General features: G+C 44.2%; 2 protein-coding genes across 2 annotated transcripts in view; one reads left to right on the forward strand and one right to left on the reverse strand.

The window, feature by feature from the left end:
* Positions 1-1,166: 1,166 nt before the first annotated feature.
* si:ch211-198n5.11 (methylcrotonoyl-coenzyme A carboxylase 2) lies at positions 1,167-24,126 on the reverse strand. The gene is made up of 12 exons (XM_056277458.1): positions 24,025-24,126; positions 18,233-18,397; positions 16,890-17,086; positions 14,855-15,033; positions 14,486-14,566; positions 14,017-14,195; positions 13,667-13,877; positions 8,836-8,927; positions 8,122-8,278; positions 6,736-6,858; positions 3,093-3,317; positions 1,167-2,924 (listed from the first exon to the last, which is right to left on the reverse strand). The coding sequence occupies exons 1-12, from the start codon at positions 24,042-24,044 to the stop codon at positions 2,838-2,840; spliced, it is 1,716 nt and encodes a 571-aa protein (XP_056133433.1). The 5' UTR covers positions 24,045-24,126; the 3' UTR covers positions 1,167-2,837.
* A 2,575-nt stretch (positions 24,127-26,701) lies between these two features.
* Positions 26,702-27,276, forward strand: part of fnbp1l (formin binding protein 1-like) — a 67,207-nt gene continuing 66,632 nt past the window's right edge. Inside the window, exon 1 of the mRNA XM_056277688.1 lies at positions 26,702-26,846. Within this exon, the coding sequence (XP_056133663.1) occupies positions 26,823-26,846 (24 nt within the window). The 5' untranslated portion in view covers positions 26,702-26,822. The remainder of the gene's footprint in view (positions 26,847-27,276) is intronic.

The following is a 27,276-nucleotide window of genomic DNA, read 5'->3' on the forward strand; positions in this document are numbered from 1 at the left end:
GATTGTAGCAAGGAAGGCTAGTATGTCAGTGATAAACTGCGAAATATGTCCCCTTTAATATCATGTCACTGGGCGTCTTCAGACGAAAGCCTAAAGCACACCTTTCATACTCTGAGACGTATCAAATGCGCTTACGTATACGTGTCTTGCCTTGCCAAGCGGCCAGCCAAACTTCCCTTCTGTCCTCTAATTTTCCTCGACCTTCAGCCTGAGAGAGGGCAGCAGCGGTTTGCTCTGTCGTCATTTACTTTCCATGGCACATTGCATCTGTCGCCGTTTAGCATAATTCCGAGTGTAACTCTGAACCTCAGATGATGTTTGCCATGGCTTGTTGTAAGAGCTCTCAGAGTTTATCAAGAAATATCTCTCCGTTACCATATTTTCCTTTACAGTCTTTTTTTACCTTCATGGTTAAAGAAGGAACACATCTGTAAGGGTGTGAACGATAGGTCAACTCTGTTCTTGAGGATTGCATCACCTTCAGGCCACGAAGGAGGTGTAGGGAGAAGGCTTTCAGTTGCTTGGCTGCAGGCGCCCGGATGGGCCAGAGGGGTCGCTGCAGAACGACGAGTCCCCGAACACTACACCGATCTACACCCACTATCCCTCGGGTAAGGGTGGCCTAATGAAGGCCTTACCCCGTGGACGCTCTGGTCGGGACAGGTTATGGCGAGTGTGGGATACGAACCTCCCAGCCACATGGCTATCGGACTGCAAGAACGGCGGTTTATTCCGCTCGACCATCACAGCGGCTGGCCCTGATGTGTTGAATTCAGTTCTTGTTATTTAGCTATTTTTGATATTTAGGAATGAAGATGCTACACTTGTCCTCCCAAGTTGTTGCTCCATCACCACGTTGATGACGTTCCACTTCTTACCTATGACACTTACCACTGCTAAGTTCAAGCTAACGAGCTAGCCTGTGACAACTAGCATCCATTCTTTCGAATGAGAAATGCTTGTGAAAATGTGTACTGCCCCCAACACACACACACACACACACACACACACACACATACAGAGTGACAAGAAAATCCAAATGTCAGTGTATGAAGAAATGACTTGCGTGGCATCCTCCATGTTGTTCTTTTGCTGAAGAGGATATTTACCTGTAACCGTCTTGATGTTTGGTGAATTATCCATGGAGCAGAGACCAGTTGTACATTGGGACTTTTTTTTTAATAACTGAAATCTGAAATGTATTTACAGCTGTTTTTTCATCACTTTATACAAATAGAAACATTACATTGCATTGATTTTGTTATCATTACAGTACATTGTTTTTAGGCATCGGTGTTTTATATATGAAATTGGCTATTGTGCTGGGGATGATGATGATGATACTTGTCAGATTAAGGCTGGAAATTTTCTTGCATTACCACAGCAACATCACAGAAAAGACAAAAATTAGCACAACTTTACAATCACACAAGACAATATTCAAGGCCCTCCAATGTATAATTGATCTGGGATAAAGCTCCATATTTAATTTTAGGATTGACTGGTGTACCAACGAGTGCCTCTCTCTGACCTTGTTATAAATCGTGGAACCCTGTATCTCCGGTTTGGTGGTACGATTTGTATTCACGGCTCAGGACGTGGTTGGCGTCAGAGACATTGTTGTTGGCCAGCCTTAATTTATTATCATGGTTGGCTGATCCATAGTTCCTCAAGGGGCTTGGCCTACAGCATTTGAGCAGATTTTAATTTGTTGGGGCAGTTTTGACTTTAAAGTAGTGGACAAACGCTTGTAGTATGTAGTATAAAAAATACTGTAGAACACTCATAATCACAGAAGTAACAAAAACACCCCAAAAAGACCTAAGGCAGTAGAGAAAATAAATTCTTTGTTTTGTCTTTTTGCAGACAAATTCAGTGTGGTCTTTCCAGGATAACAGATGATCTATCATAATACCCAAGTATTTGTATGAAAATACCTGCTTTATTTTATTTTTTACTATGGATAAAAATAGGAAATTTTTGAAAGTCAGATGGTGAACCCAATACAATTTCTTCCATTTTCTTTGCGTTAATTTCAGGAGCATTATTATCACTCCAATCGACTACTTTGTCCATGCCATGTTGGTGCAGCCCAGGGGTGTCTGAGTTACTTAACTGAGATATTGGAGCTGTATCATCAGAATACTTTCGAATGTATGCTGATGATACAGCTCTATATGTTATAATGACCAACTTTATAATGTCATAAAAACACGTTTTGTTTAAAGTTAGCCTACATAATGTCATCTCTAAAACTGTGATATATATTGCCCTCATGAGTATCGGTGTGATTAGCTCTAGCACACTAGTGTACTACTTTTGAACAGCACCTTTTTTTCCATACCCCATCTCACAGCTGCTTTCCGTGCATTATTTATCCTTTTACCTCAACTGATGTTGTGGACATGCCAGAGAAATACCGAACTGACAGCTCTTTGGGACAGACATTAGTCATATTGACATTCACATTACGGTATCGTTATCTAATGGTTGTTTATCATGGCAAGCAAAATGACAGTGACATGTTGAAAAGTGACTCCTGCTTGAGGAATCAAGTCTCAGTCCACTAATTAAGGCACTTTTTTAGAAACGTTAAAAACAAGGTGAACCCAAAAACAGAGGTAGCTATTGATTTTGATAAGGTTAAACCAATGAGGGGAAACTGAGAAAGATCCTAAAATGTAATAATGAGAAGCTGACAGCAAGGCGTCTCATAAGGTGTCGACGAGGAGGTTGTCACTTTTTTTAAACGACCTGACTGGTTTGAGAAACGGCAGCCTCGTCGCAGGGATGGACTTGTAGAAGTGCTGTGAGGATGAGAGAGATGGAGGGACGTTCTAGACGCGCAACAGTGGAGATCGTAGTTTCTCCGTGGACAGCTGATACTGCTGCTGTTGGATGATGTCTAGGCAGTCTCTGATAACCTACACGGAGATAGGCATTGAAAAAAGACAGTCAGACGAGGGAAAAGGGCCGTATCTCTGAATGTTTAGTCTTTGTGACAGCTTTTAAATAGTGTGTAAAAATAATTCCTGTGTTTTAAGACATAGAAAAAAGTGATATGTTAAGAGTGTATATCGTGGTTAAATTACCTTCCTAGTGTCCTGAGGTAAAATGACTCCATCATCCCAGAGCCTCCCAGAGGAGAAGAATGCTGAGCTCTCCTCCTTCAGCTTGCTATTCATCTCCTGTTCCTCCTTCAGCTCCTCCGCCTCTCTGCCAGGGGGAAGCAGTGAGCCACCGTGGCCCGGAGCCACCAAAGACACTCTGGCATTAGGCCACAGGAACAGGAAGTTTGGCTCAAAGGCCCGCCCACACTGGGGACAGAAAGGAAATGCAGTTTGGATTGGTGGAAGGTCTTGTTTACATTTTTCGTTTTTTCTCCCTAATTGTATCCGGCCAATTACCCCACTCTTCCAAGCCGTCTCGGTCACTGCTCCACTCCCTCTGCTGATCCGGGGAGGGCTGCAGACTACCACATGCCTCCTCCCATACACGTGGAGTCGCCAGCGCGTGGGAGGATCATGCTGTTCCCCCCCAGTTCCCCCTCCCCACGGAACAGGCGCCCCGACCGACCAGAGGAGGCACTAGTGTAACGACCAGGACACATATCCACATCCAGCTTCCCACCCGCAGACACGGCCAATTGTGTCTGTAGGGATGCCCGACCAAGCCGGAACGGAACAGACCGCTATGCTACCCAGACATCCTCATCTTGTTTATATTTACATGCAGATCAGAGGGGATCAGCCCTTTCCCTTACACCCTATATCAAGTGTAGCATTTAAATGATATATACAGTAAACGGTATATATTTGCATGAACATTGGTAGACATTAGGGATGTAACGATACACTCAACTCATTATCCGTTACGGTTCACGATACGATTTTCTCCTGATTTTTTTTTTTTAACAAAATGAGATTGAAGACAAATTTTGACTGAAAAAGATTCCTTAATTTCTCAGACAAAATCTACAAAATATATTTTCTCTTCTCTTTTTTTTTAAAAAATTTATTTCAGATTTTTCACTTTTTCTGCCAATTTAGTGGCCAATCGCTCCCTATTCTAGTTTAAACACCCACCCTCGTACTGCATGCGTTCGCCAACTGCATCTCTCCGGCCGGCAGTCTCGAAGGAGACGCCTCGCCACTTCCGTGACAAGGTGAATCCAGGCCGAACCACTGCTTTTTCCCCACACACACAGAGACGCGTTCATGTGACGAACACAAGCCGACTCCGCCCCCCTTCCGAAGACGGCGCTACCAATTATTGCTGCTTCATCGAGTCCGGCCATAGTCGGATCTGATGAGACCGGGGCGCGAACCCCGGTCCCCGGTGGGCAACTGCATCGATACAAAGCCGATGCTTAGACCGCTACACCACCGTCGACCCTTCTCTTCTCTTTATCAAAGATTTTTTTTATTTATTTATGAGGCAGGGCATAAAATGCAAAATTGCAATTTCCTTTTCTTTGTAATAGTGAAACTGAAAATATCTTTTGTCTTAAATGACAAAAAAAATGTAAATTTTAAAACAAATCTCAAACCAAATAAATAAATGAATAATACAAATAAAGAAAATCTCTTCAAATAAACAAAGTAAGGTTTGGCCTGTGTTCTTAGCTTGGAATTTACGTTCTTTTTTAGGAATATAATTATATCTACATTTGCAGAGAAGTATGTAGGAGTGGTGCAGGATATGTATGAGGGAAGTGTGACAATGGTGAGGTGTGTGGTTGGAATGACAAGATGGGTTCAAGGTGGAGGTGGGATTACATCAAGGATCGGCTCTGAGCCCTTTCTTGTTTGCAATGGTGATGGACAGGTTGACGGAGGAGGTCAGGCAGGAGTCTCTGTGAACTATGATGTTTGCAGATGACATTGTGATCTGTAGTGAGAGTAGGGTGCAGGTTGAGGACAGCCTGGAGAGGTGGAGGTATGCACTGGAGAGAAGAGGAATGAAAGTCAGTGGGAGCAAGACGGAATACCTATATGTGAATGAGAGGGAGGACAGTGGAATGGTGAGGATGCAAGGAGTAGAGGTGACAAAGGTGGATGAGTTTAAATACTTGGGGTCAACTGTCCAAAGTAACGGGGAGTGCAGGAGAGAGGTGAAGAAGAGAGTGCAGGCAGGGTGGAGTGGGTGGAGAAGAGTGTCAGGAGTGATTTGTGACAGAAGGGTACCAGCAAGAGTTAAAGGGAAGGTTTACAAGATGGTTGTGAGACCAGCCATGTTATATGATTTGGAGACAGTGGCACTGATGAAAAGACAGGAGGTGGAGCTGGAGGTGGCAGGGTTGAAGATGCTAGGATTTTCATCGGGAGTGACGAAGAAGGTCAGGATTAGGAACGAGTATATTAGAGGGACAGCTCAGGTTGGACGGTTTGGAGACAAAGCAAGAGAGGCAAGATTGAGATGGCTTGGACATGTGTGGAGGAGAGATGCTGGGTATACTGTGAGTAGGATGCTGAATATGGAGCTGCCAGGGAAGAGGAGAAGAGGAAGGCCAAAGAGGAGGTTTATGGATGTGGTGAGAGAGTACATGCTGGTGTGACAGAGGAAGATGCAGAGGACAGGAAGAAATGGAAACCCCTAACGGTAGCAGCCAAAAGTAGTAGTAGCAGTAGCAGCAGTAGATTATATCTGCATTTGCAGATATAATATGAGATTCTGCAGCCATAGACATCTATATAAAGACCCTGCATTGGCCGCTGAATCATACCTCAAAAACGACTCATTAGTAAACGCTACAGTGTGCGTTTTATCCAGAAAAAACAGCAGCTAGGGCCTCTGGGTAGCATAGCGGTCTATTCCATTGCTTACCAACACGGGGATCGACAGTTCGAATCCCCGTGTTGCTTCCGGCTTGGTTGGGCGTCTCTACAGACACAATTGGCCGTCTCTGCGGGTGGGAAGCCGGATGTGAGTGTGTGTCCTGGTCGCTTCAATAGCACCTTCTCTGGTCGGTCGGGGTGCCTGTTCGGGGGGGAGGGGGAACTGGGGGGAATGGCGTGATCCTCCCACGTGCTACGTCCCCCTGGCGAAACGCCTCACTGTCAGGTGAAAAGCGGCTGGCGACTCCACGTGTATCGGAGGAGGCGTGTGGTAGTCTGCAGCCCTCCCCAGCTCGGCAGAGGGGGTGGAGCAGCGACCGGGACGGCTCGGAAGAGTGGGGTAATTGGCCAAGTACAATTGGGGAGAAATCCAAACAAAAAAACTGCAGCTCCCCAGTTTACTTATATATTTGTTTACAGGTCAGTCTTGCCCGGTCCAATATGGCAGTGACCTTGACATATTGGAGCAACGGGCCAAAGAGGCCCATGTGATGTGTATAAGGAAGTGGCCCCTGATCATTTTTCATCTCACCGATTTGAATTGTCACATATTTGTATTGGGAATTTACCGTCTCGCGAACTATCGTTACATTCTTAGTATACATACATGTGATTTGGCCTATTGTCTAGAATCTGAATGGGTCTTTTCATCACAACTTGATCATGGACCTACTTTTGCTTCTGAGAACATATAGTTATGGTCTTACGGAAAACGAGGAAAGAAAATTAAACGCGTCATTACTAAGAGGGTGTATTTTTAAGATAATGGGCTCTCATTGTACAAGTTATCTCTTCTCTGAGAATAACGCCGCCTTTAAATTCCAACTGTTGAAAAGGCCAAATTTGGTATAATGGGTTTACCACACAATTGTAGTGTTATTTTGCATGAGCAACTCACCATAGCATAACTGTCAGCACCGTGGCAGCCTCCAATTACCACAGTGATTTTGGGGACAGAGGCACATGCCACTGTGGACATCATGGCACCCCGGGCCTTCAGACAGTTCGTGTTAATCTCCGCCTAAAGAAAACATACAACACACACACACACAAACAAACACATATAGTCAAGGCTCAGTGTTTTCAGTTTTTACCGATTTTCACCGAAAAATACCCAGATTTTTTTAAAAGGAGCAGATCAGTTTAAACTGATTTTCACCCGGATTTTATGTTTCCGCGGATCCAAAAGTTGTTCCTGTTCATGTGAGGTTATGTAACAGTGCCCCCTTCTGGTGAAATTCGGCATGCTGGATGGCTTTGAAAAATAAAAACCGACAATGCTGAGCCTTGCATATAGTCCACCTGTGTGCACTTTCCTCCATCCCTCTACGTCACCCTGTGTTCCTCCCTCTTCTTGAAATATGTATTCACCACAGCCATTTCCATCCTTTTCACAAAATCCACCACATCTGTCCTTCCACACCTACCCATCACCTCCTCATCACCTCTGTTCCCTTCACCAACATGCCCATTGAAGTCCGCTCCAATCACCACTCTCTCCTCCTTGGGCACCCTCTCCACCACTTCATCCAACTCGCTCCAGAATTCTTCTTTCTCGTCCATCTCACACCCAACTTGCGGGGCATATGCGCTGATAACATTCATCATCACACCTTCAATTTCCAGCTTCATACTCATCACTCTGTCCCGACACTCTCTTGACCTCCAGCACACTCTTGACATACTCTTCCTTCAGAATTACCCCTACCCAATTTCTCCTCCCATCCGCATCATGGTAGAAGAGTTTGAACCCACCTCTGATGCTCCTGGCCTTACTCCCCTTCCACCTGGTCTCTTGCACACATCTTCCTTCTCTCCATCATATCAGCCAGCTCTCTCCTTTTACCAGTCATAGTGCCAACATTCAAAGTTCGGACTCTCTCCTCCACACTCCTACCCTTCCTCCTCTCCCGCTGCCTCTGGACATGCCTTCCCCCTTTTTTTCCAGCTAGCCCACAAATAATAAATAATGGGAAGAACATACAAGTGTAAGTGTGCTAGCTTCTAGCTAGCCCACTAATAATCAGAGTTAAAGTGGTTATTTAGTGAAATGCAGTGGTGAACATGAAAGATTTTAACAAGGATTTAAATGAGCTCACACTTGGGGCAAATCTAATCTCTTAAGGTAGTTTGTACCAATTGTGATCAGCATAATAAATGAATACTGCCTCACCATGTTTGGTTTTTACCCTGGGAACTACCGGCAGAGCAGCCTTAGATGACCTGAGATTATCTGGATGGTTCATAGTCTAAAAGCAGATAGCTCTTCTAGAGACCACAGTACCTGGGCAGGAGAGAGTGTTAGACCCGGCCTGGGCACTGTGTTCTGGAGGAAGACGAGAGGGATGTCTCTTTGGTCACACAGCTGGACAAAATGGCTGCCCTTCAGAGATGCTTCGTATGACAGTTCTCCGTTGCTGGCAACTATACCCACCTGGTGACTGGCACAGTAAAAATAAGCACACAATGAAGTATGTGCCTACACACAAACACAAATGGCAGGTCTTGTGTTGAGATTCTTGGGGACGGGGAATCGGAAGTGATTTTCTCAGATCCTGAAGGCATCAGGTAAGACCTGTTTGGTTGGTCATAGGAGTACGCTAATCTCGTTTACTGGTTAATGAGGATGACTCCTAATCTCGTGAGGCTGAAAGGTCACTGGGTTTGTGGAAGGTTTCCCCTTCAGAGGTTGAGGTGTCCAGGAAGTGGTACCACTTCCACAGCTTGTTCTGCATTGCATTATTTATCATTTTAGGTTTGTTCTAAAGGTCACATGATAATGAGATTTCTGCAAGGTGCATATCAGTGTTTGATGTACTTACAAAAGAGCTCTGCATAGGTGCGTGTCTCCCACTTGTTTCAGTGCATGCAGGTTTTTGCTCTGGGCAAGTTTTTGTGCCCACTTTCTCATATGTTGGGTGACACACCGACACTAGTCCTGTGTCTGTGTATTTTTTGCTGTTAATATGTGTGCCTCTGTGTTTGTCCGTCCTCTTACCCATGTATCTTAGCAAAGCCAGTGACTAATGTGGTTCCATAGCGAGCTTTAAATTCCTGGAATCGACTCCCATCTGTCAGTCGACTAACTACCTAAAAAGAAAGCAGCAACAAGCAAACACTGAATTAGTATTTGGCAAAACACTGATAAGACGGGCAGAGATACATCAAGAATAAAAACTCGAAGGACATGAAAACTATTTTTTCCATTGACAGGCCAGGAATGAAGTCAGGTCCTCGCCTCAGGTGCAATGATGTGGCAGGACCGTTTGAGAAATGTGCATCAACATACACCCTCAAATATCAATGAGCTGAAGAGCTTTTGTGACATGAAGTGGATCAGAATGGGTGTAAAAGACTAGCAAACTCAAACAGAAAACGACTGCCTATGGATTTGCTTCTTAAGGGGTTCTATACTTTAAGTAGAGGAGTTCACGCCTTCCTTTGGCGGTTTACCGGGCACGGCCAACTGGGAGGAGACCCCGGGGTAGACCCAGAACTCGCTGGAGGGACTACATGTCCAGTTTGGCCTAGGAACCCCTTGGAATCCCCCAGGAGGAGCTGGAGGGTGTTGCTGGGGCGAGGGACGCCTGGAGTGCCCTACTTAGCTTGCTGCCACCGCGACCTGACCCCGGAGAAGCGGCTGATGATGAATGAGTTCACTCAGTAGAGTGCCGATCTCTGCCAGGTGTAAGTTTCTCCCCTTCTCAGGTGTTTGAACTTGGTGACAAACCACCCCTTTTTTCGCCCACTGGGAGAAGGGAAATACATGTGCACACACGGACAGCCATTATAAGGCTTTTGCGCAGCGCCCAAGTCAACTGAATGACAAATATGGGGGGGGGGGGTTATTAAGCTGCGCTCAAGCTAAAAAAATTCATTCATCGTCAGCCGCTTTTCCGGGGTCGGGTCGCGGTGGCGGCAAGCTCAGTAGGGCACTCCAGACGTCCCTCTCCCCAGCAACGCCCTCCAGCTCCTCCTGGGGGATCCCAAGGCATTCCCAGGCCAGATTGGACATATAGTTCCTCCGGCGAGTTCTGGGTCTGCCCCGGGGTCTCCTCCCAGTTGGCCGTGCCCGGTAAACTTCCAAAGGAAGGCGCCCAGGAGGCATCCTAATCAGATGCCCGAACCACCTCAACTGGCTCCTTTCGATGCGAAGGAGCAGCGGCTCGACTAGAAACTAATTTCAGCCGCTTGTATCCGCGATCTCACCCTTTCAGTCACTACCCAAAGCTCATGGCCATAGGTGAGGGTTGGAACGAAGATTGACTGGTAAATTGACAGCTTTGCCTTCGGGCTCAGCTCCCTCTTCACCACAATGGTCCGGTACAACATCTGATTACTGCTGATGCTGCACCAATCCGCCTGTCAATCTCCCGCTCCATCCTACCCTCACTTGTGAACAAGACCCTGAGATACTTGAACTCTTTCGCTTGAGGCAACAACTCATCCCCAACCCGGAGGGAGCAATCCACCATTTTCCGGTAGAGAATCATGGCCTCAGACTTGGAGGTGCTGACTCTCATCCCAGCAGTTTCACGCTCAGCTGCAAACCGCCCCAGTGCATGCTGGAGGTTGCGTTCTGATAAAGCCAACAAAACCACATCATCTGCGAACAGCAGAGATGCAATTCTGAGGTTCCCAAAACGGACACACTCCTCACCTTGGCTGTGCCTTGACATCCTGTTCATGAATAAAAAAATCGACCTAATAAAAACGTTTTGCCTGTCAGTCTCTGCATGCACAGCCTCCTTGGCGGACCCTCGCACGAACGCAACCAAGTCTGACATGGAATGACAGAGATCAGGCTATCATAATATCAAAGCCCTTATTAAAAGACCTCAAATGTGTTTAACCACCGTGGTTTTCATGATAGAAAATGAATCAAGGCGAATGGCTGCCCTGTTGATTGACTTGAGAGGGAGCAGTCATAGCAAGAGGAAACGTTTTTCAAAGATTTTGAATCGCCGCAACCACAAGCGGTTCTTCGTCATACAGTCATAACTGTACACAAAAAAATGTGGGCTGATAGGTCCAGTAGTTTGCGAGATTAGCCGTGCAGACGGCTGTCACTCGGGGTCGAGTATGACCGTCCTCCCTCTGGGTCTTCAGGTGGGCATAGAGGGCGATCCTGGAGCTACATAATGGGAGGACGCCTGCGCTTGACAGCTTTTTACATAGAGTGGCTGATGCACTTGCAGCCACCACATGGTCCTTCGCAGGGGCTGGCCAGAGTCCAGTGGCATGGAGAACCAAGACGATTGGGGACCACCCTCTGTTGCAGCCTTCATCCGCCTTCACTGCCATTGTGACCTGGAGACATCTTCCGCCAGTTCTGCTGTTGAGGTCTTTGTTGGATCGCGCTTCATCTGGAACCTCCCCCTTGACCTATCCGTTCTGGATGACCCTACCAGGAGCCAAGCTCCGGACGGCATAGCTCTTGGCATCACTGGTACATGCAAGCTTCTCCACCACGGCAATGTAGCGATCCAGGAGAACACACACACACACACACACACACACACACACACACACACACACACACACGACCAATAGTGGTGTGCTGACTTATTTTTCATAATGACAAGGTGAAATCTGTTAAGTGGTACGAGTTACGCAAAGTTCAAATTATCTACTCTTGATGAACATTAAAATGTATAAAAAAATTTGAAAAGGTTTATAAATGTACTTATACATACACATTATATTTTACACTTAATTTGTATAAAAACATACTAGATAGATACTTTATTATTGCCATGCAAAAATGTTGGTGGTAACTGTGTTGGTACAGCATGGTAGCTCAGTTCCAGTGCAAAAAGAAAGCGAGAAAAACAAGCAGCACCATAAACAATTACATCCACACACACAAAAGGGAAACGCATGAATATGAGAACACGTACAGTGAATATATATGATATGTACAGTTCAGTTCCCCAGCATATCAAGTAGCCCAACGGGCAGAGAGTAAAATGATTGATGTACCAGTGCAAACAAGTTCTGTTCAGTGCATCCAGGTCAGTATATGGGATCTGGCAGCAAGGGGGGGCTTATCAAGGGGGGCTTATCAAGGGATATAAAGTGTTCTGACTGCTGTAGGAAAGAAGCTGTTTTCGAATCGAGTGGTTTTGGTTAATATGGACCGGCAGCGCCTTCCAAAGGGGAGAAGCTGGAAGAGGTGGTGGGCTGGGTGTGAGGGGTCACTGGTGATTTTAGCTGTCCGGTTGAAGGAACGCTTTATATACAGGGAGTTGACAGGGGGATTCGTATATACAATGTTATTCTAGGCCTTTCCAACTTCCTCTTTGTATTTCTGCACTGTGAAAGGGTTGTCTGTTCCTGGGATGTTTGTAGCTTCCTTAGCATCAGGGTACAACAAAACATGGGCATCATCTTCCATATCCTGGTTAAAATCTTTCCGCTTCTTTACAGCAGCAGCCACCAGTTGTTCAGATGACCACTGAGGCTGAATATCCAGGGGAAGGGACTTCCCCAGGTTCCAACCAATGTGGTCACAAACAATATGACCAATGTTGGAGGCTTTAGTAACAATCTGCTCGAAGTTTCCTCTTTGTGTGACTATCTGAGCTCCCATACCAGACAGTGAGAGATGATGTGAGGGCCCTCTCTTCCTCTCTATGATGTGAGGTCCCTTTCTTCCTCTCTATGATGGCTTTATACAGGTGGACCAACAGGTGTTTTTTGACATGATACTTCTTCAGTTGCCTGAGGAAGTACAGTCTTTGCTGAGCCTTTTCGATGATGTGGTTGGTGTTGATATTCCATTTCAGAGTATTACTGATGTAGGTACCGAGGAATCTGAAGGAGTCTGTCAGGGCTATGGGTTGGTCAGAGATTATGAACCAGGGATTTGATGTTTGTCCCCTTCCTGAGGTCTACAGCTATTTCCATTGTTTTTGAGGTATTGAGTAAGAGGTTATTTTTGCTGCACCAATGTATAGCCCAATTCACCTCTTGGCGGTACTGAGTCTCGTCATTGTTATTGATAAGTCCAATGATAGTAGTGTCGTCGGCAAACTTGAATATTTTGACTGAGCTGTGGTGCGATGTGAACTCGATGGAGAAATGCAGAGGAGATAACAGCATTGTGGAGCACCAGTACTGAGGGTCCGAGGGAGTGATGTAGCGTTGTTAACCTTGACAGACTGAATTTTGTTTCTAAGAAAGTACAGTATCCAGTAACACAGAGCTGAGTTGATGTTCATTTTCAGAAGCCTAGAAGACTGTGAGAGAATTAATGGTGTTGAAAGCCGAGCTAAAGTCTATAAACAGGATGCGTGCATAGGTGTTAGTTGATTCCAGGTGTTGCAGAGTAAAGAACCAGGTTTATAGCATCCTCAACGGATCTATTATCCCTATAAACAAACTGATATGGATCCATCAGTGGGGAAATAAAGGACTTCAGGTAGGAAAGGACTAAGCGTTCAAACACTTTGATAGCCAATGAAATACTATGCCAGTGAAACCATGCATGCATGTTTTCATTAAAGAGTGAAAACATGAATGCATATACTCTGTCGTTAAATAACATTACGATTACTTTTGATAGGATTACAGTTTCATTGCGAAGGTCAACAATCAGTTTATGTAAGCCAAATTACCTGGCAGTAATATATATTTGTAACATTAGGTGTACAATATGCAATTCTATGTTGCCCTGTACAAAGAAACTAGCATTTTAAACAAGGAACACAACAATCTGGACCGCAAAATCAAATGTAGCTGTAATTCTTTCATAAGTAATTGTAATGTTAAAGTTTACCCACAGAGAAAATATGCACACATTTGAGTATTTGTTCTTGTGTACGTACCATTTTAACATCCAGACTGTGGTTATAATTCAGTGGTGCAAGCCCCAGAAGCTCCTCCGAACCATAGAGGGGCTCTTCCTCTCCCTTCTTTGCCTTCTCCTCATTGGATTCCTCCTCAGGCAACTGGTAGTTGAGGGTGGATATGATGTTCCTGGTGTACTCATATGCCTCCTTCTCTCCCCAGACAAAATGGTCCACACAGCCGCTAACTCTGAAATATTAAAAAAGAAAGGCGGAAAGAAGGACTAATTCTCGATAAGTGGGATGCACTCTCATTCGCTCTGGGGTGAAAGCATCAGTGTACTTGCCAAAAGGCAGATGCTTGGGGTATATGTGATATTTGGACCTACTCAGCATGTAGCCTGGCACCTCCCAAGTCCTCTGGTGTAACCTCCTCTCCTGAAGCGGCCTTGACGAGCGGTGGTCCACCAAGGAATATGGTCCCTATGCGATGCACCATCACTGTTTCTTCTGCCATGGTGGGGATGTACGCCCCCCCAGCCGTGCACGATCCGCACACCACTGACACCTGGGCAACTCACAGTTTTGACCAAATCACCAAAGACCACAAGACGACAACACAACCAAATTTATATCTAAGACTTTAATTCAGGATCACCTTTTCTGTTGTACTGGTTGTACCAATTTATTTGTTTGAATAAACAATAAGATGATCTATGTTGCCAGAGTGTGAGTTTATGAACTTTGATTATTGATTATTTTAATCTTCTTTGATTATTTTAATCTACGCTGGCTGAAATGCACCACAACATCATTATAGACAAATTTTCCCAAAGGCAATTTAAAAAAAAAATTTACCTGTGGGATCTTCATGGCTGACATAATTGCTTCATTGTAGAACGTCCTTCCTCCCTGGTTTTTATCTGGGAAGATCTCTGACTGGAAACACACATACACAAAATCACCAAACTGACACTTCACTGGACAAAAAAAGTATATACTTACCAAAAATGTATGTATTGACCAAAAATTCAAACTTGATGAGACTTATTTTGTACCTAAACTATACTGGGCACTGCATTGCCTGTGTAATGACCAAAACTGAATCTGCACTCTAACTGTATTTCAATGAGACATCAGCATTTTGGTTCCCCTGTGAAATGTGATACAATCCTTCTGATTCAAAGGGTTTCAGCAGTGACTCTGTATGTGTGTGTTGGTGTTCACCTGCAGTGGAAGGAAGGCTCCCCCAGAATCAACAAGGTAGACGCAGGGCAGACGATTCTGAATTGCCACTTCCTGTGCCCTCAGCTGCTTCTTCACTGTGATTGGGTAAGCCGTGCCACCTTTCACTGTGGCATCATTAGCCAAGAACACACACCACAGTCCATTGATCCGGCCTATGCCTGAATGGATACACACATAGGCACACATATAGATGCAGGCATACATGCATACTGTCCATATACAGTAAGACACACAGCATAAGCAGCCATAAGTTGAGAAATATTTGGCTCTGTAAATAAAAATACAAAACTGTAATTTTCAGAAGTTTTTGTTCATAGTTTGTTAATAGTTCAGTTTGAACATACGAGGGCTGGTTTAAACAAACAGCAAACACAACTTAAAGTACTACAGACCTAATGTACTCCTATATTTACCAGAAAGCAGTTAAGGATGCGAGACAGCTTACTTCTCTGAACTGACATCTACAAATAACCACAATCCTAAAGTTCTCTTTAGGGTAACTGATTCTGTTAGTAATAGTTACTCAATTTCTTATTCTGAACCTGATGTTGAGCTGTCCGAAACATTTCTCGATAATTTTGCAAATAAGGTGGCAAACATCAGGTCACAAATCCAGCCTGACCCTCGCACTCTTTCGATTCCTCATGTTAATTCTGCATCTTTTACCCAGTTTCAACCCATTACAATTTCATTGTTTGAGAGTACAGTGTCCCATATGAACTCCTCCTCCTGTATCGTAGACATCATCCCCACTAAGCTGCTCAAGGAGGCATTTTCCACTGTTAGCTGTTATTTTGCAAATTTTTAACAATTCTCTGGCCTCTGGTTCTTTTCCAGACAGTTTTAAGATGCCATTGTTCACCCATTGCTAAAGAAACCTAATTTGGATACCCTGTCCTTAAGTAACTACAGACCAATCTCCAAATTGTCTTTTTTTTATCTAGGGTTCTGGAGAAATTAATTTCATCTCAACTGATATCTTTTATGAATACTAATAGTGTTTCCAGTTTCCAGTCTGGTTTTAGAGCACTTTACAGTACCGAGACAGCTGTAGTTAAAGTTACTAATGACCTACTGCTGACTGCGGACAGAGGTGACTGCTCAATTTTAGTTCTTTTAGACTTAAGTGCTGCCTTTGACACAGTTGATCACGGTATCCTCGTATATCGCTTGAAGACTTGGGTAGGCAACAAGGGCTCAGCTCTTAGTTTATTACGCTCATACCTCTCTAACAGAACTTTTTGTTGTGTTGTTCTGGGTAACTATACTTCCTCACTGGCTCAGTTGAGTTGTGGTGTCCTTCAAGGCTCAGTTCTTGGCCCCCTTCTCTTTTCTATATATATATATACTGCGTCTTGGCCAGGTTATTCAAAATCATGATATGTTTTACCATTTTTATGTTGATGACACTCAGTTATACATGCCACTAAAACCAACAGATCCTAGCGGCCTAGCAAATCTAACAACTTGTCTCTCTGATATTTAAATCCTGGATGTCCCAAAATTTTCTTAAAATTAATGATGATAAGTCTGAGGTCTTTCTGTTTGCTTCCCCAAATTCATCTGTTTTTATTTTTATTCCTATTTATTTGGTCTTATTCATTTATTGTTTGTATTTCCTCTTTGCTCTTGTACTTTGGTCTTATTCTCATTTTGCCTTGTCTGATTTTATTTCTTTTGTAAATAACTTTGTAACATTGTTAAGAAAACTGCCATATAAATAAAGTTATTATTACTATTATTATTATACTTAGTATAGTACTACAGACCTAAAAACTTAATCCAAACTATTTTGATTATAACACATTGAAATAATCAAGAAACATATGTGTGAACATAAGACATGGATTTTTATATAAATAATCATGGCAAAATCAATATAAAGTTAGTTGCAAAATTTGTAAATTCATGATTTCATCAGCAAATTTTATTTTTTAGCTGCAGCAAAGTTGCTTCCATTACAATTTGTTTCTGGTTAATGTCCATTATAAAAGTTTATAGTATGATGACTGACCAGTCAAGCAGCCAGCTGAAGGGATGTCTCCATATGGCAGACCCAAACCAGCAAAAGGCGACAGCTCTAGGAAGTCTTCATCATCCAAAAGGAGCTGAAGGCGGTCCTTGACCAGCAACTTCTTGTTTCTCTGGGTGTGTCTGGCTATGGCGTTTTCCCCACTCCCCTTTTTCACCTTCTCCCTCAACTCCATATACCTGTGTGTGTGTGTGTGTGACAGAGAGAGAGAGAGAGAGAGAGAGAGAGAGAGAGAGAGAGAGAGAGAGAGAGAGAGAGAGAGAGAGAGAGAGAGAGAGAGAGAGAGAGAGAGATGAGTGAAAAGATTGACTCAGTGCAAAGGTGCAATACTAAGCCCTGACCATTTCAATACTGCAGCATTCCCCCTGGATCACAATGCTGAGGCACAGTGAACAGATGCTGTGAAGAGGTCTGATATAGTGATTTCTACATGGGAATGTTTGAATTTGAATTGTTTGACTGTTTACTCAGGAACCCTCATGTTTTAAGTTTCTGTAATGCATGGGTCTGAGAATAAATGCACTTTCTTTGGATTATTGCAGTTTCCACATTTTGCTGTAGATAAGGGATATGGAGTCTTAAAAAAATCACAATATCAAATTCCACTATTTATAATGTGATATTTGAAATATCATAATATGTATCATATCGGCACTGAAATCTCACTGTAATAATGAAATGGGGAGTTACCTGGTGATTCCAAGCCCTAAAATAGTTATTATATTGGGGCAACACGATGGCAAGCAGTTATTGCTTTCCTCTGGTGACAAAGTATTATGTTTGTGATATGGGTACGATGCCCTGCCATACACATAGCTGGCTTTGAACTTGCAAATTAAAACAAGTCAACTCTATTTATACAGCACATTTGAAAAGAACCAACGCTGACCAAAGTACTATACTGTGTCAAAAAAATGGACAAAATGCTGTGCAAAATCAACGAATAAGACAAAAGATAAAATGTTAACAAAGCACAGTAACAAGGACGAGTCCGCACAAGACAAAAACGAGCACCTTAGGTAGATTCAAATGCAAGGGAAAACAGATAGACCTTAAACTGGGATTTAAGGGTGTTGGGTGGGGAGCAGACCCAACAGAGAGGTAGTCTGTTCCACAGCCTCAAAGAAGCAAAAGCACAATTCCAACTCGGCTTCAGCCAAAGCTGTGGAACAGATAAAAGTATTTGGCTGGAGGATCCATGTGACCTAGCGGTGGAATGGAGGCAAAGGAGGCCAGGAATGTAGGGTTACAATTAAAGGGTAGACAGTTCAAACTACATTTCATTAAACGAGTGGAGCAGTTTGGTGAAACATGGCAGAACCTACTTGTTTTTGCAGGCAGTGCTGTTGCGTATGTTAGCTTCATAGATATGTCTGTGTATGGGCTTTAGCGGAAGGTCCAGCACAGGGAAAGCACTGGGCAGACCTTTCCTCCTCCTGGCTACAGTGGCCATAGAGCGGACTGGACACTGCCAGTGCTGTTCAACCCACCTGGTCAAAAGACAGACAGAAGATTCACATCATGAACAACAGTGATGCACCAGTATCGATCAGAGCAAAGCTAAAAAGTGGTTTCAGTACGGAGTTTGATGGTTAATTCAAGCCGACTTCAGCATTAATGGGATGAGTTCACTAAATGCAATACAACATGAAGCAAAAAGCTGAATCAATCACAGAAAAGTATTTGAAAGTGCATTTTTATGTGACTGACAATTTATTTAATTGGTAGGACTTGTGCTGCTCTGACAACCTGACTATTTAATACTTAAATGGTCTTGATGCATTAGTCTGTGTCACTCCAAATAGTTATATGTCAGATTGTGAGAAGAAATAGATGTCCACAAATCCTGGGGAGTTGCAAGCCAAGTGGAGACAACCTGCAAGTGGACACCTGCAGTGACTAAAGGTGTTATAACAGATAGATTTGGTGTTTGTTAAATTGACATGTCCAGGTGTATAGTATTGGACTTGTAGATACAGTCTTACACTAGGTCTGTAACGGTATACAAAAACCAAGGTTCTGGGAAAATATAGTAAAATAAATGTCCGTTAAGTTGCAAGCATTTAGTTAACTATACTTGAACTCTACTGTCATTCGGTAAACATGCGTAACACCCATAATGAAAATTTTCGGTACGAATACGCAGGGTTGGGTAGTAACGGATTACATGTAATCTGGATTACGTAATCAGATTACAAAAATAACTATAATCAGACCAGATTACAATTGAAAAATGTGTAGTTGGATTACAGTTACATTGTCAAGGATTACTTGATTACATTTTGATTATGTCTTTAAAATGTGGAAATTTTAAAATCACGATTTTTTTTTCAAATATATATAACCAGTGCTATTGACTCATGAAAAGGCGCGACATACATGCGGAGGGAATCCAAGCAGCTCCGTCTGTATACCCACTAGAGGCCACTACTCAACCAGTGGCCTGGCGTGTTTCTTGTATGCAACTGGCAGAACCATTACGTTCATATGTTGAGTCAAGATGGAAGGTGCAAGCAGCAGCGGTCCATCAGCACCAAAACTGGCATTCTATTTCTGGCAATATCGCCATCACTTTCAATTAAAAAATGTGCACAACAACAACATTTACATCGAGTGCAATTTGTGCAAACCTAAAATACAGGTGCTGTCATCACCAAAGACATCAACTTCAAACCCGAAGAAACACCTAGAGGTAAGTTTACCTCTCAGTTACCTAACGTTAGTTAACGGATGGGTTTAGCTTTTTGATAAAGAATGTTGGTTAAAACTATTTCAGTGCTCATAAGCACATTTGCATCTGCCACATCAGTACTGATAATGGTAGTTATGCCTTAGCTCATTAGGTAACATATAATACCAAGTAAATATGAAAAAATACGGATATTGGATTTTGAAAATATTGATCTTGCCATGCACAGTGTTACCCAATACGATTGTATGGAGTATGAGCACTCGTGTTGCTAGCTGTAGTCTGCTGTACTGTGTGCAATTTTCAGTCGTTTTCCTGTCGAAACAGAATGTTGATGCTTTTGATCCCTCATTTCCACTGTAGTTAGCTAACTAGCTGGCTAGCTAAACTGAACATATGGCAAGTTGTTTTAGAAAACGATGAAACTTTAGCTTATAGAGCATGCTGTGTAGATCACCCACACTGTCAGTGCAAATCTTCAGGGGGAAGAAACACGTTTTCACTGTTTTGTTTTTTCAATGGTGTTTATGTTTTGTAAGTTGCTTGGGACAAAGGCGTCTGCCAAATAGCCTACTCGGCTGTAACAGTAATGCCATCCGACAAGTTGACTCAACAATAGTTCGAATGTCAGTCACAGCAACTCTGTTACTGCATGATAAAAGGTGTCCCCAACCCTAACCGATGCCAATGAAATGTCTTACCTAAGTGCTATGAGTTTTAATATAAGGGTAATTGCCTACCTGTCAGAAGTAGCCTAATTTATGAACAAATTTTCAATTATTTCAAGAGTATTAGGATAAAGCATATTATTTCTAATGCTTTCTGATCAAACAATGAAAATAACTTTGGAGTGAAAATTGTATTTTTGTTTCATTTTTTTCCCTTCCATGCATTTTCAGAGAAAACAGGCTGGGAAATTTGTGAAGAGCACACAGAGGGCTGACACGGAGACTTCAGGACCTAGCAGATCAACTCATGGAGAGCCAGAAGCAAAACAAGCAAGGATTGAACAATTTGTGAATATTTCCCAAACCAAAGTAAATTCCTTTGTCTTCAGTTTCATTGTGGATGATGTCCAGGCATTGTCTCTGTTGGAACAGCCCGTGTTTAGGAAACTAATTGAGGGCATAAGCGGGGGAAAGACTGTAATGACCCGAAAGACACTGATGGCTAGGCTTGAAAAGGCATACACACACATGAAAGAGGAACTTAAAGCAAAGCTAGGAAAAGTGCATGCGGTGTGCACAACAGCTGATATGTGGACGGCTTCCAGGAGGAGCTTTTTTGGGATGACTTGCCATTGGATTGAAGGTGATGAGCTGGAGAGGAAATCAGCAGCACTTGCCTGTGCAAGGATTAAAGGCAGACACACATACGACATTGTTGCTGCTAAGATACACGAGATTCACGTGGCTTACAATATTGAAAACAAAGTCCAAGCTACTGTCACAGATAATGGTAGCAATTCTGTTAAAGCGTTCAAAGTTTTCAACAGCAAGTGATGACCACGATGAGGCGGGTGACCAAGTTGATTTTCAGGATATGTATGCTATTCTTGCTGAAGAGACAGATGAACACTTGCATCTATTTCTACCACCCCACCAGAGATGTGCATCGCACACAATGAATCCGATAGCCTCCAAGGATCTTGTGAAAGCTTTGACACAGGAGCCAACGCACAAAGTGTAGTGCAGTGCAATGGCCAAATGTTCAGCATTATAGAACAAGGCCCACCGATCACCATTGGCTGCTGAAGCTGTGGATGACATAGGGAAAATGAAACTCATTGTTCCATGTGTTACTCGCTGTAACACATGGTATAATGGCAGTGCAAAAAGTTGTGTCTTTAAGTGAGGCACAACTGGGGGAAGTTTGTGACCGCCTGAAGATTGCCAGGATGCTTTCCCATGAGACTGCCTTCTCGAAAGAATATGCTGAGGTCTTGAAGCCACTCGCCTTCACTCTGGACCTTCTGCAAGGAGAAAATAATTGCTTCCATTGACAGCTCATACCCACACTACTTACTCTGAAGAAGAAGTTATGCGAGAAGAGAGCAGCAACACGCTTTTCCTCTGATGTCATTGGCACCATCCTGGCAGCAATAGACACACACTTTTCCCAGTTGTTTAACAATCAGCATGCAAAAATTGCAACAGCAACTATGTCACAGTTCCGTTTGAGGTGGCTGGAAGAAGCTGAACGAGAGGAAATGCGTGCATTGTTGGTGTCAGAGGCAACCTGCCTGGATCCAGGTGATGATGCTCAGTCTGACAGCAGTCCGAATTCAACACGGTCAGATGAGGGTTTCTTCAGTTATGGACCTGGAAACTCCCATGTCAAAGGTGGTGTTGCTGACGAAGTCTGGAAGTATCCAGAGGGGACAAATAAGTCTCTGGACTGCCTTAATGACTTTCCAAAGGTGAAGAGGCTCTTCCTTAAATCCAACACCATCTTGCCCTCGAGTGCACCCGTCGAACGGCTCTTCAGCCAGGGTGGCAACATCGTTACCCCCCCCAGAGGAACCGCTTGACAGATGAACAGTTTGAACAAGTGCTCCTCTTGCGCTACAATGGCAAACTTATTCCTTCGGCCTCTGATTATGCGTAAACAAAAGAAAATATAAGAAAATATATAATAGCACACCTGTTAATACAGCATCTGTTTGTAAGGCTAAGTTGATTTCTAAATGTTGTATGTTTTACTGTATAACAACAATATATTACATTACTCAACAATATATGACTGTGTATATTACTCCTCTCAGGTTGCCAGTTTTGATGTTTTTTTAATGATTTATAGATAATGATAATGGAGTATTCATTCCTTTTTATTTACATTTAAAATGGAAGAAAGATTTCTGAGTAAGAGCTCCTCTTGCACAAGTCTTGTAACAAGAGTTACAAGAAAAAAATGTTTTTGTTTGTTTTGTAAATGCTGAATATGATAAATGCATTTTATTTGCATTGAAAATGTTTGTGATGTTTAGAGATTTAAAGAGTAAATTTGTGGAACTCAAAATGTTGTGGTTGCATCCATTTTCTTAAGTATACCGTGCAATATTTTCAATGTTTGATTTTGAAGTAATCCAAAAGTATTCGGATTAGATTACATTATTTTTTGTAATCCAATGGATTACGTTGCTGATAAAAATTGCCATGTAATTTGCATTCAGTAACTGACTACATTTCAAAGTAGTCTGCCCCACCCCTGTGAATACGTGTACCTTACACACACACACACACACACACACACACACACACACACACACACACACACACACACACACACACACACACAGAGATAGAGAGGGGTACTCTGTTGACCTGTTTTGCTGTCACCTGCTTTGGCAACATTGTAATTAATGCGGGCGTGCCAATAAAGCATCACTGAACTGAATTGACGAATTGAGAGAGATAGCGAGAGAGAGAGAGAGAGAGAGAGAGAGAGAGAGAGGGAGGGAGAGAGAGATTTAGGCAACCGACAGCCACATGTTAGGAGAGAGGGAGAGAGGGCGAGAGAGAGAGAGGGAGAAAGAGAGAGAGAGAAAGAGAGAGAGAGGGGGGGGGGGCGAGAGAGAGAGGGAGAGATAAAGAGAGAGGGAGAGATAGAGAGAGAAAGAGAGAGAGAGGGAGAGGGAGAGAGAGTTAGGCAACCGACAGCCACATGTTAGGAGAGAGAGGGAGAGAGAGGGAGAAAGAGAGAGGGGGGAGAGGGAGAGAGAGACAGAGAGTGAGAGAGACAGAGGGAAAAGAGAGAGACAGAGGGAAAAGAGAGACAGAGTGAGAGAGAGAGACAGCGGGAAAAGAGAGAGAGAGAGAGATAGAGGGAAAAGAGAGAGACAGAGGGAAAAGAGAGAGAGAGGGGGGGGGAGAGGGAGAGAGAGACAGAGGGAGAGAGACAGAGGGAAAAGAGAGAGACAGAGGGAAGAGAGAGAGAGAGAGAGAGAGAGAGAGAGAGAGAGAGAGAGAGAGAGAGAGAGAGAGAGAGAGAGAGCGAGCGGGCGGGAGGGAGGGAGAGAGGGAGTAATGTATTTAAGTTAAATAGATAATTCTCTGATGTTACCCCAGTGTGTCCTCTAGCTCGCGGCTGTCTCCATTACCCACACCAGATAATAAGACACATACAGCACATGCGACTTCTCCATTCATTAAGTGTGGTCAAATGAAGCCACCTGGCTGAGGATCCTAATTACAGTGCTCAGCCGCAGCAGCAGTGCAATACCAGACTACAAGCTCAGTGCAAATCTCTTGTCAAAGCTGATACGAGCCAGCGTTTAGTCGCCACCGCAGTAACAACAACTAGGTAACGTCCACTGAAGTTATCTATGCCAAAGGTCGCGCGGACCGCTTGACGGACTGCCGCTCTCCGTTCAAGCCACGCTTTCACTCGCGCGCCTCTCCAACGCGTCTCGGCTCCGCCCGGGCTCACCTGGCTATGCGGCGGTACATGGCTCTCCGTATGCCCAGGAGTCAAACTTGCAATAAATTAAATACGACCTCCGTCCACAACAAACGCCTACATAGCCACCGTGTGTCACGTCGATAACCGTCGGCTCGGAAACAAAAAACACGAGTGCAGCTGGTTCCGCGAGTCGATCCGCTGCAGCGACGGCGTTTTTACGCCAGATGGCGATGTTTACATTCCAAAGGTTTGGCTCGGCGTCTCGCAAAACCGGTCAAAATCCTATTGAGACTTGAACGGTCGCAGTAACCACGGCAACTGTTTCGGTCGTCTACGCGCGCCAACGTGTTTTTTTCGTGACCGCTGTTCCGTCAGTTGAAGTGGTTGAAATTCATAAACTTTTCTCTCCATGGAATCTATGGAATAAGGAATAAGGGAATAAGGAATAAGGGAATAGGGAATAAGGAAATAGGGAATAAGGAAATAGGGAATAGGGAATAAGGGAATATGGAATAAGGAATTAGGGAATAGGGAATAAGGAATAAGGGAATAGGAAATAAGGGAATAGGGAATAAGGAAATAGGGAATAAGGAATAAGGGAATAGGGAATAAGAAATAAGGGAATAAGGAAATAAGGAATAAGGAAATAGGGGAATAAGGAATAAGGGAATAAGGAATAAGGGAATAGGGAAATAAGGAAATAGGGAATATGGAATAAGGGAATAGGGAATAAGGAAATAGGGAATAAGGGAATAAGAAATAAGGAAATAGGGAATAAGGAATAAGGGAATAGGGAATAAGGAAATAAGGAATAAGGGAATAGGGAATAAGGAAATAGGGAGATAAGGAATAAGGAAAAAAGACGTAGGCAGTGACGTTACACTGTACTGTATGAACCTTTTAAAAGATAAAGTAAACAACGCATATCATCTCTTTCAAAACGACACCCAAACGTGTCGACAAGCTGTTACACAGGTGACCAAAATATATATATAGAAGAACCCCGCTACAATGTAGCGGTACCCCGCTTCAAGTGGGGGTGGAAAGGGGCTTAATGGCAAGTAGTAGACGATGGAAGAACCCCGCTACAATGTAGCGGTACCCCGCTTCAAGTGGGGGTGGAAAGGGGCTAAATGGCAAGTAGTAGACGATGGAAGAACCCCGCTACAATGTAGCGGTACCCCGCTTCAATTGGGGGTGGAAAGGGGCTAAATGGCAAGTAGTAGACGATGGTCACCAAGCATATTTCACATACATGACATTGCATACACAATAACATTAAAGGGGGAGAGGGTCACATTTTCCAGGTTAAGGGGGGGGGTCCCAGAAAAAAATTTTAGGTGAAAAAATCAAAAATGCTCAGAATCATCTGGAATGCCGAGAAAAGTGGGTTTTAACCATTTTTAGAAAAATGCATATTTATGCATAATTATGCATAATTTTAATTTTCTGGGATTTTCCCCTTACTCTCTGAGACAATACCTACCACCTCCAAAAAGAATTAGGATCATAAGTGCTTCAGTTTTCGGTCCCGCTATCTACACTAACTAACACACACACACACACACACACACACACACACACACACACACACACACACACACACACACACACACACATTACGAAAATATATGAGTAGATATATATATATATGTGTGTGTGTGTATAAGGTATGTTTTGAAAACTTCTATTACACAACCGGAAACTTATAAAAGGGATATTATAGGCCGGATGCCATTTAAAAACGGCTTCAGTTGGCTCATTATTAATTTTGCCACTATTCCTTATAAATACCAAGATCTCTCAGCTTCTCGAGCACATTTCCACTGTCATAAAGTTGAACAAATCTACTGTAATATTGCTTTATTTTTTTGATGATTAAAATAAGACAAGGGGAGGCCCTGCTTTGGCCGGCCATGGTTCATCATAACGCTGATTCAATCAATCAATCAATAAATCAATCAATCTTTATCAATATGCTTGTGGCACATTAAAACGCAATGGTATGGGCTTTACAGTGCGTTAGAAGTACCCATTAAAAGCCCCCCCACATTAAAAGACGGTGGGGGGGAGACACTAGGAAAACAGAACTCACAAATAAATAAATAAATAGATAGATAAATAGATACATACATAAAATCAAGATTCAAACCTTTGTAAAACAAAGTGAGGCGCATATAAAAGAGCGATAATAAATATTTCACAATAATGAAAGATTCTACACCGGGGGGGGGGACCAAGGGTGGAAGGACCGGGGGGAGGAGGAGGAGGACTGGGGGAAGACCGGGGGAGGGGGAACTGGGGGAGGATGAGGATCGGGGAGGGAAACCGGAGGAGGAGATGGACCGGGGGAAGAGGAGGACCATGGCGGGAGGAGGAGGAGGAGGACCAGAGGAGGGGGAACAGTCGGTGGTGGGGGGGTAGATAGGCGTGGGAGGAGGAGGAGGAGGACTGGGGGAAGACCGGGGGAGGGGGAACTGGGGAGGATGAGGATCGGGGAGGGAGACCGGGGGAAGAGGAGGACCATGGCGGGAGGAGGAGGAGGACCAGAGGAGGGGGAACAGTCGGTGGTGAGGGGGGGCAGGTAGGCGTGGGAGGAGGAGGAGGCGGGAGGAGGACCAGAGGAGGGGGAACAGTCGGTGGTGGGGGGGGCAGGTAGGCGTGGGAGGAGGGAGGGAGGAGGAGGAGGTAGTTGAGCGTGCTCGTCGGCGCGACGCAGACGCGGAGCGGCGGAGGTCGGGAAACCCAGCGGCAGCCCGGACGACTTTGAGCGGGGGGAAGAAGGCGTCAAATCCCGGGGAGAACTTCACAGGGGGGAATCCGCCATGAGTTGGGGAACGGAGCTCTGGGTACGTCCGCAGGGTTGTAACTGTGTTTTATTCACCCGTGTTGCTGTTGAAACCTCCGGGGCTTATCACGGGCGAACCTGGAATCCGGGAAAGGAAGGTGCCGCGCGGCACCTTCGGCGTCGGGAAGGACGGACAGCCGCGGCTAAACTAGCCGGCTGCTAGCCAGCCGCGGCTAAGCTAGCCGGCTGTTAGCCAGCCGCGGCTAAGTAAGCTAATCCTCACAATGCATCTTGGGCTGCCGTGACAGCGGCGGGCGAAACAATAGGCGAGCCCCGCGCTCTCCCCGTCGTCGGGTCAAGTGAGGCGGGATCGGTTCGGCACCGTGTTCTATAAAAGGCGGGCCGCGGTGATTTGCGGGGCGACGGCGGCGACTTATTACGGGGGGGGGTTATCTTGTCGTCGGGGTTTTGGTTGTCACACCCTGTTTTAA

Source organism: Lampris incognitus, chromosome 3, assembly GCF_029633865.1.
Source record: "Lampris incognitus isolate fLamInc1 chromosome 3, fLamInc1.hap2, whole genome shotgun sequence".
Taxonomy (NCBI): Eukaryota; Metazoa; Chordata; class Actinopteri; order Lampriformes; family Lampridae; genus Lampris; species Lampris incognitus.

Coding starts and splice junctions, on each gene's coding strand:
- si:ch211-198n5.11 (XM_056277458.1), bottom strand. CDS start 24,044: ATGTACCGCCGCATAGCCAG. Junction 6,859..8,121: donor TAACACTCTCTCCTGCCCAG/GTACTGTGGTCT, acceptor TGTTTTCTTTAG/GCGGAGATTAACACGAACTG. Junction 3,318..6,735: donor GTGCTGACAGTTATGCTATG/GTGAGTTGCTCA, acceptor TTCTGTCCCCAG/TGTGGGCGGGCCTTTGAGCC.